This window comes from Anser anser (genome assembly GCF_964211835.1).
Source record: "Anser anser genome assembly, chromosome: 2".
NCBI classification, from domain to species: Eukaryota; Metazoa; Chordata; class Aves; order Anseriformes; family Anatidae; genus Anser; species Anser anser.
Genome location: NC_139721.1, coordinates 162,775,912 through 162,786,817, shown reverse-complemented (window position 1 = coordinate 162,786,817; position 10,906 = coordinate 162,775,912). Strand labels below are relative to the sequence as shown.

General features: G+C 73.8%; 2 protein-coding genes across 6 annotated transcripts; one reads left to right on the top strand and one right to left on the bottom strand.

Annotated features, from left to right (window-relative positions):
- Nucleotides 1–112: 112 nt before the first annotated feature.
- Nucleotides 113–3,165, top strand: CDK5 (cyclin dependent kinase 5). Of its 3 annotated transcripts, none has more exons than XM_083825528.1 (12): nucleotides 113–265; nucleotides 358–446; nucleotides 1,163–1,230; nucleotides 1,301–1,361; nucleotides 1,437–1,493; nucleotides 1,579–1,674; nucleotides 1,810–1,884; nucleotides 1,991–2,087; nucleotides 2,177–2,246; nucleotides 2,387–2,447; nucleotides 2,513–2,593; nucleotides 2,701–3,165. In XM_083825528.1, exons 1-12 carry the CDS (start codon nucleotides 229–231, stop codon nucleotides 2,785–2,787), a joined length of 879 nt encoding a protein of 292 aa, XP_083681654.1. In that variant the 5' UTR covers nucleotides 113–228; the 3' UTR covers nucleotides 2,788–3,165. The 3 variants fall into 3 exon arrangements, with proteins under 3 accessions (XP_083681654.1, XP_083681655.1, XP_083681656.1); XM_083825530.1 differs by having other exon boundaries at nucleotides 173–265; nucleotides 381–446; XM_083825529.1 differs by lacking the exon at nucleotides 2,513–2,593.
- Nucleotides 3,166–3,344: 179 nt separating this feature from the next.
- ASIC3 (acid sensing ion channel subunit 3) lies at nucleotides 3,345–10,804 on the bottom strand. Of its 3 annotated transcripts, XM_083825527.1 has the most exons (12): nucleotides 10,182–10,804; nucleotides 7,508–7,864; nucleotides 6,479–6,629; nucleotides 6,272–6,399; nucleotides 5,444–5,594; nucleotides 5,305–5,361; nucleotides 4,979–5,132; nucleotides 4,562–4,653; nucleotides 4,393–4,472; nucleotides 4,238–4,309; nucleotides 4,060–4,112; nucleotides 3,376–3,585 (listed from the first exon to the last, which is right to left on the bottom strand). In XM_083825527.1, exons 1-12 carry the CDS (start codon nucleotides 10,737–10,739, stop codon nucleotides 3,507–3,509), a joined length of 1,932 nt encoding a protein of 643 aa, XP_083681653.1. In that variant the 5' UTR covers nucleotides 10,740–10,804; the 3' UTR covers nucleotides 3,376–3,506. The 3 variants fall into 3 exon arrangements, with proteins under 3 accessions (XP_083681651.1, XP_083681653.1, XP_083681652.1); XM_083825526.1 differs by lacking the exon at nucleotides 7,508–7,864 and having other exon boundaries at nucleotides 10,182–10,799; XM_083825525.1 differs by lacking the exons at nucleotides 4,060–4,112; nucleotides 7,508–7,864; nucleotides 10,182–10,804 and having other exon boundaries at nucleotides 3,345–3,585; nucleotides 6,479–7,280.
- Nucleotides 10,805–10,906: the final 102 nt, after the last annotated feature.

Genomic DNA, 10,906 nt, shown 5'->3' with positions numbered 1-10,906 from the left:
CGCGAAGGGGGCGGGGCCTAGCAGGGGGCGGGGCCATCGCGGGGGCTGCCGGGAGGTGTGGCCGCGAAGGGGGCGGGGCCGCGCGGGGGGCGGGGCCATCGCGGGGGCTGCCGGGAGGTGTGGCCGTGCCGGGAGGCGTGGCGGTACCGGAGGGGCGGGGCCGGCGCGGGGGCTGCCGGGAGGCGCGGCGGCGGCCGGTCGGTGCGGCCCGGAGCGGAGCGCGGCGCGATGCAGAAATACGAGAAACTGGAGAAGATCGGGGAAGGTGCGGGGGGAAGGGACCGGGACGGGCACGGGGGCGGGGATAGGGGCTGGTCCCGGTACCGGTACCGGTGCCGGTGCCTGTGCTGCCCGCAGGCACCTACGGGACCGTGTTCAAGGCCAAGAACCGGGAGACGCACGAGATCGTGGCGCTGAAGCGGGTGCGGCTGGACGACGACGATGAGGTGAGGGTGCCGGGGCCGCGCCGGGACCGATCCGAGCCGTGCCGAGCGGTCCCGGGCCATACCGAGCCGTACCGGGCTGATCCGAGCCGGGCCATACCGAGCCGTACCGGGCTGATCCGAGCCGGGCCATACCGAGCCGTACCAGGCTGATCCGAGCCGGGCCATACCGAGCCGTACCGGGCTGATCCGAGCCGGGCCATACCGACCTGTACCGGGCTGATCCGAGCCGGGCCATACCGAGCCGTGCCGGGCTGAGCCATCCTGAACAGCCCCGTGCCATACCGAGCCGTGCCGGGCCGGGCCATACTGACCCGGGCCGTGCTAAGCAGTCCTGTGCCATGCCGGGCCATACCGAGCCGTGCCGATCTGAGCCATACGGAACGGTCCTGTGCCATACCGACCGGAGTCGCGCTGAGCAGTCCCGTGCCATGCCAGGCTGTGCTGTGCCGTGCCGGGCCAATCTGAGCCGTACCAAGCCGTCCCATGCCATACTGAGCCGTGCCGTGCCGTGCCGGGCCATACCAATCCGAGCCATACCAAGTGGTCCCATGCCGTGCCGGGCTGGGCTGCGCTGTACCAAGCGGTCCCGTGCCATGCTGAGCCGTGCCAAGCGGTCCCGTGCCATGCTGGGCCATACCGAGCGGTCCCACGCCATACCGAGCCGTGCCGTGCCGTGCCGTGCCATGCCGTGCCGACCCGGTGCTTGGTGCCCGCAGGGCGTGCCCAGCTCGGCGCTGCGGGAGATCTGCCTGCTGAAGGAGCTGAAGCACAAGAACATCGTCAGGTGAGGACGGCCCGGCCCCGCGGGGCGTGTGCCCCCCGGGACCCGGTGCGAGGTGCCGCCGCCCCCGCAGGCTGCACGACGTCCTGCACAGCGACAAGAAGCTGACGCTGGTGTTCGAGTTCTGCGACCAGGTGAGCGCCCGGCGCGTGCGGCACGTGGCCCCCGGCCCCCGCCGCGCCCTGACGCCGCCGCTGCCTCCCCGCCAGGACCTGAAGAAGTACTTCGACAGCTGCAACGGGGACCTGGACCCCGAGATCGTCAAGGTGGGGGTCCCGGGGGGCGGGGGGCGCCCGGCTGCGGCGGTGCCGGGCGGGCACATCGCGCTCACGGCCGCGCTCTCCCCCGCAGTCCTTCATGTACCAGCTGCTGAAGGGCCTCGCGTTCTGCCACAGCCGCAACGTGCTGCACAGGGACCTCAAGCCCCAGAACCTGCTCATCAACAGGGTGAGCCCGGGGCGGGGGGCGTCTGTCCCTCCGGGGTCCCTCTGGGGTCCCTCTGGGTTCATTTCGGGCGCGGAGCAGTGGCTGCCGCCGGGCACGGGGCTCTCTGACCCCGCTGACCCGGAGCTCTCGCCGCAGAATGGGGAGCTCAAGCTGGCGGACTTCGGCTTGGCGCGAGCCTTCGGCATCCCCGTGCGCTGCTACTCAGCCGAGGTGAGCCGGGCGGCCGGCGGGACGCACTCCTGCTGCCGGTGTCTGGGGGGGGGGGGCCCGGCCCCGCCTGCCCCGCCGCGAGCATCCCCCCGCCGCCCCCGCACAGGTCGTCACGCTGTGGTACCGGCCCCCGGACGTGCTGTTCGGCGCCAAGCTCTACTCCACCTCCATCGACATGTGGTCGGCCGGCTGCATCTTCGCAGGTAGCCGGGGGCGGCCCTGCCCTGGGGGGGGGGCGGGGGGGGGCGGGACCCCGCGGGGCCGCCGGGGCTCATCCCCGCTCCCTGCCTAGAGCTGGCCAACGCGGGGCGGCCGCTCTTCCCGGGGAACGACGTGGACGACCAGCTGAAGAGGATTTTCCGATATCCTTCTGGGGAGAGGGGGGGAGAAGGGGGGGGGTGCAGGAGGAGAGCTGGGATGGGGCCGGGGGGGCGCGCGGGTCCCCGGGCTGGGGTCTCCCGAGCACCCCGGAGCGGTGGCCCTTGACTGCGGCCGCCCCCACGCTGCTGGGCACCCCCACGGAGGAGCAGTGGCCGGCCATGGCCAAGCTGCCCGACTACAAGGTGAGGCGCGGGGGGGGCGCGGGGGGGCGGCCGGCGCGGGGCCCGGCTCTCACGGCTCTCCCCAGCCCTACCCCATGTACCCCGCCACCACCTCCCTCGTCAACGTGGTGCCCAAGCTCAACGCCACCGGCCGGGACCTGCTGCAGGTGAGCGCCGCGGGGAGGGCGGGGGGGGGCGCACCGAGGCCGTGCGGGGAGGGGGGGCTGCTCCGGGAGCCCCCAGCCTCACCCCCCCCCGCCCGTGCCGCCCGCAGAACCTGCTGAAGTGCAACCCGGTGCAGCGGATATCGGCGGAGGAGGCGCTGCAGCACCCCTACTTCACGGACTTCTGCCCGCCCTAGGTCTGGCCTGGTCCCGCGCGGAGCCGCGGCCGCGGCGGGGGGAGCAGGGGACAAGCGCCCCGCGGCCCCCCCCCTCCCCGCTATTTATTAGGTTTTTATCCAGCGCCCCCCGCGCCCGCCCCGCGTGCCGGGCGCTGGCTCGGCCGCCTCTGCCCCCCCAGCAGCAGGGCTGGGGCACCGGCGTGCCCCCCGCGGTGCTGGCAGAGCGGCAGGACCTGGGGGGGGCCAGACCCCCGCGCCCCCCCCGCCTCTCCCCAGCCCTGGCAGCGGACGGGGCCCCCGGTGCTGGCTCCGGGGGGGGCACCGCGTTTCCCACCACGCTGCACGCGGGTGGCTGCGCGTGTTTGGTACAGACATAAAGAGCTTCCCCCTCCCCGAGCCGCCTCCTTCCTGGTGCAGCTGGGGGCCGCCGGGACAGCCTGAGGCTGCGTGGGGGGGTGGCGGGTGGGACCCCCCCCGGGTTGGGACCCCCCCGAGGCACAGCCATGAGGCACAGCCACACCACCACCGCGTGGGGCAGGACTTTAATGGCGCGGGGAGGCGCATGTACAGCGGGGACGTGGGGACAAGCAGCACATGCAGGGACACGGGGAGCCCCGCAGCCCCCTGCCGCCTGGGCACCGTGCCGGGCTGGGGGGGGTCTGCTCCCCACCAGCCCCCCCCCGGCCGGCCGGGGGTGCGGGGCCGGGCCCCTCAGCAGGCGAACTCCTCCAGGGCGCCTACAGCCGGGTGACGAGGTAGCACGTTCGGGGCGAAGGCGACACCGTCCGCGTGGCTGCGCAGGGGGCGGCAGGCACTCTGCGGGCACGATGGGGGGCAGCAGTTGGGGGGGGGGCTCTGGGGGGGCTGCTTCCACCCCCCCTCAGCTGCCCCACGGGGCCCCAGAGGACTGGAGCTGTTGTCCAAGCTGTGCGCGGTGTCATTGCATCCATGCGCGCTGTGGGAGCCAACACACGCACACACCCCCCACACACACACTCCATGGGGCAGGGCCCCCCCCCAACCACAGCCCCCCATTTTGCCGGAGCATCACCCCGACCCCGGGCAGGGCACGGCCCCGGCGCTGTCCCCGCTGTGCCTGGGGACGGTGGCACGCCGCCGGGGGTGATGCATGAGGATGGGAGCGCAGCCGGCCCCGCGGATGGTGCCGAGAGAAGCCTGGGATGGAGGGGGACGTGGGGGGGCCCTGCCGCCGTCCTCGCCCCGCGCCCCCCCCACCCCCCCCCCGGTGTCCCTGGGTCCCCGTGGCTGGGCTGGCGGCGCGGCGTCTACCTGGGCCCGGGCGGGAGCGCGGCGGCGGGGCTGCCCGGCACGGCTGGATGCTCCTGGGGCAGGGCGGGCGGACAGAGAGGAGACAATGAGGCGCGGGGGCCGCAGATGGGGTGGGATGAGGTGCCGGGGGGGGGGGGAAGCGGGGCAGGGGGCTTGCGGGGCACCGGAGGGGGGTTACCAGGGTGCTGCTGCTGCTCCGCCGCATCCGCTTCTTGTCCTTGTAGAAGCCGAGGAGCTTGTCCCGAAACACCTTTGGGAGGGGAGAGGTCAGCGCCCCCCCGCCCGTGGCCCCGATGGGCCAGGCGAGCGGCCCCGTGGCGCGGGCAGCCTCACCTCGTACAGGTAGTCGAAGATCTCCAGGATGGTGAGGAGGCTGGCGCCGATGAAGAGCCCCATCTGTCCCCCGATGTCGCCTGGGGCGCGAGGGCAGCGTTGGTGCGCGGCCGCCCCCCAGCCCCGGCCCCAGCCCCAGCCCCAGCCGCAGCCGCAGCCGGGCACTCACCCAGCAGTCCCGCCACCTCGTACGCCTTCTTCTGCTCTATCATCTCATAGTTCAGGGCCTCGAAGAAGATGTCCAGCACCAGCACGTTGTCCCTGGGGGACAGGCGGGTTTGGGGCAGGCAGACGAGCCGTCCGGCGCGGCGACGAGCTGGGGTCTGCGCTGTGCCGCGGGTGGGACGGGGGGGGGTCTGCGTGCACGCCGGGGGCGGCACAGCAGGGCCGTGCCATGCAGTGCCGTGCGGTTTGCCCAGTGCTGGGGCGGGTTTGCATCCGGGAGGCCATGCCATGCCGTGCCGTGCTGCTCCATGCAGTGCTGCGTGCTGGGGGGTGGTACGTGGCTGTGCCGTGCCGTGCCATGCCGTGCCATGCCGTGCCGTGCCGTGCACCATGGGAAGCAGCGGGGCCACGCGGCACTCACGCGATGTACTGCTCGGTCTTGTTGAACTTCTTGGCCAGGTAGCGGGCGGAGGCCTTGCTGGGGATCTTCACCATGGAGAGCTCTTTGCCGTAGCGCACCATGTCGCAGGGCGTGCGGCAGGCGCAGTACTCGCTGTCCTTCTTCACCAGGAAGTCTGGGGGGGGGGGGGGGGCATGGGCTGGGACGGGGGGCGCAGGCCCGCAGCCCCCCACCCTGCACGTGTCCCCCGAGCGCTGCCGGCGGGAGCCCAGACCCGCACATCCCCAGTGGAACCGACGGGGACGGGCTTGGGGACAGCGGGGCTGTGACCGCGGGGCTGCACCTACCCAGCGCAGGGTCAGCGCACTCCTTGTACTGCTCCGGCGTGCAGACGTTGGCGTTGCCTGTGGGGGGACGCAGCGGTCGTGGGGTGCTGGGGGGTCCCGGGGGGGGGGGTCCCCGCTCCCCCGCCGCCCCCCCACTCACCCGGCATGTGCACCATGCGGCAGTTGCAGTTCTCGGCCAGGTAGCGCGTCTCGCAGTCGAGGCGGCAGGCGGTGATGCTGTAGTTGGTGAAGAAGTCGGACTCGATGGGGGTGGCCTTGCAGTCCCCCCAGGGCGGGGGCAGGTACACCAGCTGCCGGGCCGGTGCTAAGGAAAACTCGGCAGCGCCGGCGGCCCCGTCCCACGGCCCCATCCCACGGCCCCGTCCCACGGCCCCAGCCCGCCTCGGTGGCCCCATCCCACGGGTGGGCAACGCAGAGCCACGGTGGGGCCGAGAGGGGAGACCCATGGCGGGCACTGCGGGATGGGGGCTCCGGACCCCACGGGGACAGGGCCTGGTGTAGCCAGGGGGTCACCAGCACCGCGGGCTTGGTGGTGCGAGAGGGGGGTGTTGGGGGGGGGGACAGCAGAGAGGGGCAGGGGCAGCGCTGCTGCCCACACCAGCAGCACCGGCACACATGGAGACGCCCACTCGAGGCACCTAAATTTAGGTGTCTGGCTGCGCCAGCTGGCGGCCGCCCCTGCCCGCAGGCTGCTCGGCAGGAGCCGGGGGGAACGGTGGGGGGGGCACAGCCCGAGCCTGCGGCAGGGACCGAGCGGCCCCGGCACGGGGCTGCCCCACGCCACGGTGCCAGAGCCGCTGCACCAGTGCCCGCGAGCTGCGGCACCGCACGGGACGACCCTGCCCAGGCACTGCCGGAGCCTGGGGCAGCCTCGGTCCCCGCAGCGGGGGCTGCCTGTGCCGGGGAGGGGTCCCGGTGCCCGCCCAGCGTTGGGGTGCACCCGCGTGGTGCGGGAGGCGCCGGATACCCGCTGCTGCTGGCAGGACACGAAGGTCTGGAAGCCGGGCGCCACCCCGAAGCCCAGCTGGTCGATGAAGGGGGGCTCCTGCTGGCTGTGGATCTGCACCTTCACCCCCGCCTCGTAGGATGTCTCGTCTGCAAGGCAGCGCGGGGCTATGCAGGGCTGGGCCTCCTCTCCCCCCACACACACACACCCAGTATGCAGGGTCCTCACCAGTGTCCCCCCAGACGGGCAGGTATTCCTCCTGCTGGATGTTGAGCATCAGCTCCAGGCCGTTGCCCGCGCCGCCCTGCAGCGTGGTCAGCAGCTCGGTGCCCGGCTGCCCCGAGTTGAAGGTGTAGCACTTGCCCAGGCGGGTGAAGATCTGCGGGGTGGGGGCGGCAGCCTCAGCACCTGCCCTGGGGCAGGGGGACGGGAGCTGGGCCCCACAGGGCCCCGAGTGGGGCTGGAGGGCCGGGGGCTGGGACCCTGCAGGGCCCCGCGGCGCAGGGCAGGGCCGGTGCGCTGCTCCCTTCCCCGCTGGCACCAGCACGGGGCCGCAGCCCCTGCCCCAGCGCCGTCCTACAGCGGTGCCGGAGCCCGCCCGGCCCCACGGCGGCTGATCCCGTGCTGAGGGGCCGGGAGGCGGCTTGGCACCGCTGGGCTCCCCTGGATGCGCCCTGGTGCTGCAGCCCCCACGTTGCCCTACGTCCCTGGGGGTGGGCGAGAGGAGCTGCCCCTGCCAGCGCCGTGGGGGCTTCACCAAGCACCTGGGGCTGGGGACGGAAAGGGTGGGCAGGTGCCATGCCCCACAGACACTGCCCCACATCCTGTGCACCCCACTATCCCACAGCCTGTGCATCCCATTGCCCAACAACCTGTGCACCCCACTATCCCACGGCTTGTGCACCCCACTACCCCACAGCCGGTGCGTCCCACAGCCTGTGCATCCCATCACCCCACAGCCTGCACAGCGCACCACCCCACAGCCTGTGCACCCCACAGCCCGCAGCCTGCACATCCCATCGCTCCTCAGCCTGCCCTGCCCTGGGTCCTGCCCAAGCCCTGCCCTGGACAGAGCCACCCTGGGGGCAGAGCTGGCCGGGCATGGGGATGGGGAAGGGAATGGGGAAGGGGATGGAGAAGGGGACAGGGGCTGCTGCGAGTCCTGCCCAGGGCCGAGCTGCCTGCGGCAGAGCCGGCCACGGCCACGGTGGTGGCGGTGGCCACGGCAGTGGCCACAGTGGTGGCAGTGGCACTCACGGCGGTGAAGTTCTCGGGGCCGCAGTCCTGGCCGCGGAAGCGGCAGCTCAGCAGCATGTCGTGGATGGGGTGCCCGGCGCGCTGGTAGAAGGCGGCCAGGTCGTAGCTCTTGCTGGGGAAGAAGCCGGTGAAGTCCGCGGGCTGCCCCAGCGCCCGCAGGTAGCGGGAGAAGTCCTCCCGCTCCACGGCCAGCAGCTCCTTGCCCAGCCAGAACAGGTCGTTGGGGGTGAGCTGGGAGCGCCGGATGCGGTTGTAGTTGCAGAGGGTGACGGCGGGGAAGACGAGGACGCGGCTCTCCGCCTCGTCCAGCATGGTGACGTGGGGGTAGGCGGCGTAGTGCCGGACCCGCTCCCCGGCCTGCAGCAGGAAGGCGCCCAGCGAGGCCAGGAAGGCGCCGGCCCAGAGCAGGCGGCGCGGGGCGGGGGCGCCGGGCACGAAGACGTGCCCCAGCCCGTGCAGGGTGCAGGAGCTGGCGAAGGCGGCCAGGCTGGCGGCCCCGCGCGCCCCGCTGCCCGGCTGCGCGGCCATGGTGGCCCCGTCCTGCGGCGCGGCTCTGCAGGGGGATTGGGTTTCAGCGCCAGCGCGGGGCAGCGCGGGGACGCGGGGGACACGTGAGCGGGCGCGAGGCAGGGCGGCAGCGGGGAGCGGGGCGGTGGGGACACAGCCCGTCACCCTGCAGGGACACAGCCTGTCACCCCGCGGGGACACAGCCCCTCACCCTGCTGGGACCCACCCGCCTGCCCAGTGCCGGGGACCCCAGGGAGCAGGACGCCAGCACCCACAGTGCGAGCCGGAGCCGAGACCCCACGGATCTGTGAGAACCCCTCCCTGCCACCAAAGCCCCCGGGCAGAGCAGCCCCCGCACCCTGCACCCCCCTGCGCCCAGCCCCGCGCCCCCTGCACCGAGTCCATCCCACGCAGGCTGCGGGGCCCCACGGAGCCCCCCCGGAGGGGCTGCATCAGGCGCAGGGGAAGGGGGGCGGTGGGCTGCTTGGGCCTGCTGCAGCCTCGAGCCCCCAGCCCCGTCCCACGGCCGCACGTGGCTGTGGGACCCCCCCGGCGGCCCCGTCCTGACCCCACCGCGGGGGGGGGGGGGGGGGCGGCTGCTGCAGTACCGAGCTCCCAAAGAGGGGAGCCATCGCCATGGCAACGCTGCCCATGGGGGGGGGGCTGCCATGGCAACCGGCGGCCCAGCGCCGGGACGTGCTGGCTGGGGGGGACGATGGGGACGGGGACGTGGCCCCTGCGCGCGCAGCGCTCGCCCCAACCATCTCCCACCTCCACCCCGCAGCGGGGACCACATGTCCCAGCCCCCGGCCCCACTGCCTCGGGGGGGCCCTGGGGGCACAGATGCGGCGTGAGCCCCCCGCCGCTCATGGCCCGGGCTTGGGACCCCCGTCACACGGCCGGGTGCCCGCACGCAGCCACCTCTGTGCCTGCGCCACAGTGGGAGCCGGTGTCCGGAGCGCGGGGCGGCGGCGGGGGGGCAGCGGGACCCTAATCCCCGCTCAGCCCGCGCATTAGCGCTGTATTTTTAGCAGGCAAAGTTGCAGCCGGTGCAGCCAGCGGTGGGGCTGAGCCGTGCTGCTGGGGGGGGGGCACGGCCGGGCTCCGGGCAGGGCACTGCTGCGCACACTCCTGCTGCCAGCGCCGGGGCCACACGTGCCCGGTGCAGCCCGTGAGCCGGGAACGTGGTGAGCAGCAGCCCCAAGAGCGGCAGGTGGCACGGGGGGAACGGGCGCTGGCCCCAAGACCCCCAGCTTGGCCCCGCGCCCTGCCCCCGCCCCACCGCCCCCCCCCGCCACAGCACCCGGCCCGGGGGATTACAGCCCGGGGAGGGGGTGCCGCAGCCCAGGGCTGCCCGGGGGAGTCCTTGGTGCGGAGCTGCAAAGGCGAATTAATTTCCTGCTCCCAAGTGTCAGGCTGGCGGCGGTCGCTGGCGTGACCGCGCGCCGAGCTCGTGCCGACTGCGGTGGGGACTGGGGAGCAGAATGCGTGCACGAGGGTGCTGGCAGACAGACGTTTCCTGATCAACATGCCCCTTCCCCACAGAGCGAGCAGGGTGCCCGCCCCATGGCCCCACAGCCCCCCACCCCGTGGCCAGGCACTGCCTGCGTGGGTCTCACCTCTGCCGCAAGCGGGACCCCGCAGTGCTGAGTGTGCTGGATGGGGGTCCCAGCGCCCATCCCGGCTGCACCGGGTACACGAGGCCCCTCCTCGCTGCTACTACCCCCCGGGGGCTCAGCTCCCCGGCACCGTGCTGCACTCACTGCAGGTGCCTGGGGCTGAGCCCCCTCGTCCTGTGCAGGGCGTGCAGCACGCCGCGGGGCACGGCAGCAGGGGGTGCTGATGGCATGGGGAGGGCAGGGGGGGGTGGAGGCTGCTCGGCTGCAGCACGGGCACTGTTCCCAGCTGCCTGGCACCCCCGTGGTGGGCACGGGATGGGGGCACCGCCAGCCAGCACCCAGCCCACCACAGTGCCCGGGCTGGCGGTGCCAAGGAAGGGGCTCGCCCAGGTGCCCACCAGCACCGACACAGCCCCTGCATGCTGCTGCCCAGCCCCGTGGGGACACCCCCGGCCACCTGCGGCCCCCAGGAGCGGCGACCGCCCCGTCCCCCAGCGCGACCTCGTCCTGTGGCCGGGCCCCCCGGCGCGCCCGCACCCCGCACTCACCACGGTGAAGTTGCGGGCGGTGCAGTTGGCGCCGCGGAAGGAGCACTGCAGCAGCATGTCGGTCAGGTCGTGGCCCGTGCGGTTGTAGAACTCGGCCATGCTGAAGGGCTTGGCCTTGAAGTTCTTGAAGTTGGCCTTGTCGCGCAGCGCGGCCAGCACGTCGGGCTCGGCCAGCTGCGGGTTGCTGATCTCGTAGCGGTCGTTGAGCAGCGCCAGCAGCTCGCCGACGTGGTACATGTCGTTGCGGGTGATCTTGGAGAAGCGGAACTCGTTGAGGTTGCAGATGGTGATGGCCGGGAAGGTGAGGTTGTGCGCGGCCACCTCGTCCAGCTTGGTGACGTGCGGGTAGGTGAGGAAGTAGGCGACGCGCTCGGCGCACACCAGCAGCAGCAGCCCCAGCGAGCCCAGGAAGAACACGCTCCAGAGCACGCGGCGCAGCGACACGGCGCCGTAGGCGAAGATGTGGCTGATGCCGTGCAGCGACGAGCTGCTGGCGAACGCCCGCAGGCTGGAGAGGGGCTCGGGGCCCCCCCCGCCGCCCTCCCCGCCGCCCCTCATGCTGCCGCCGCCGCCGGTCCCGCGGTCGCCGCCGCCCGCCCCCGCCCCATCGCCGCCCCAGCCCCGGCCCGGCCCGGCCCGGCCGCTCCGCTCCGCCGCGGGAGGCGCCGCTCTCCGGGGGCCGCGCCCGGTGCGGCACCGCCCCCGGCCCCGGCACCAGCCCCGGC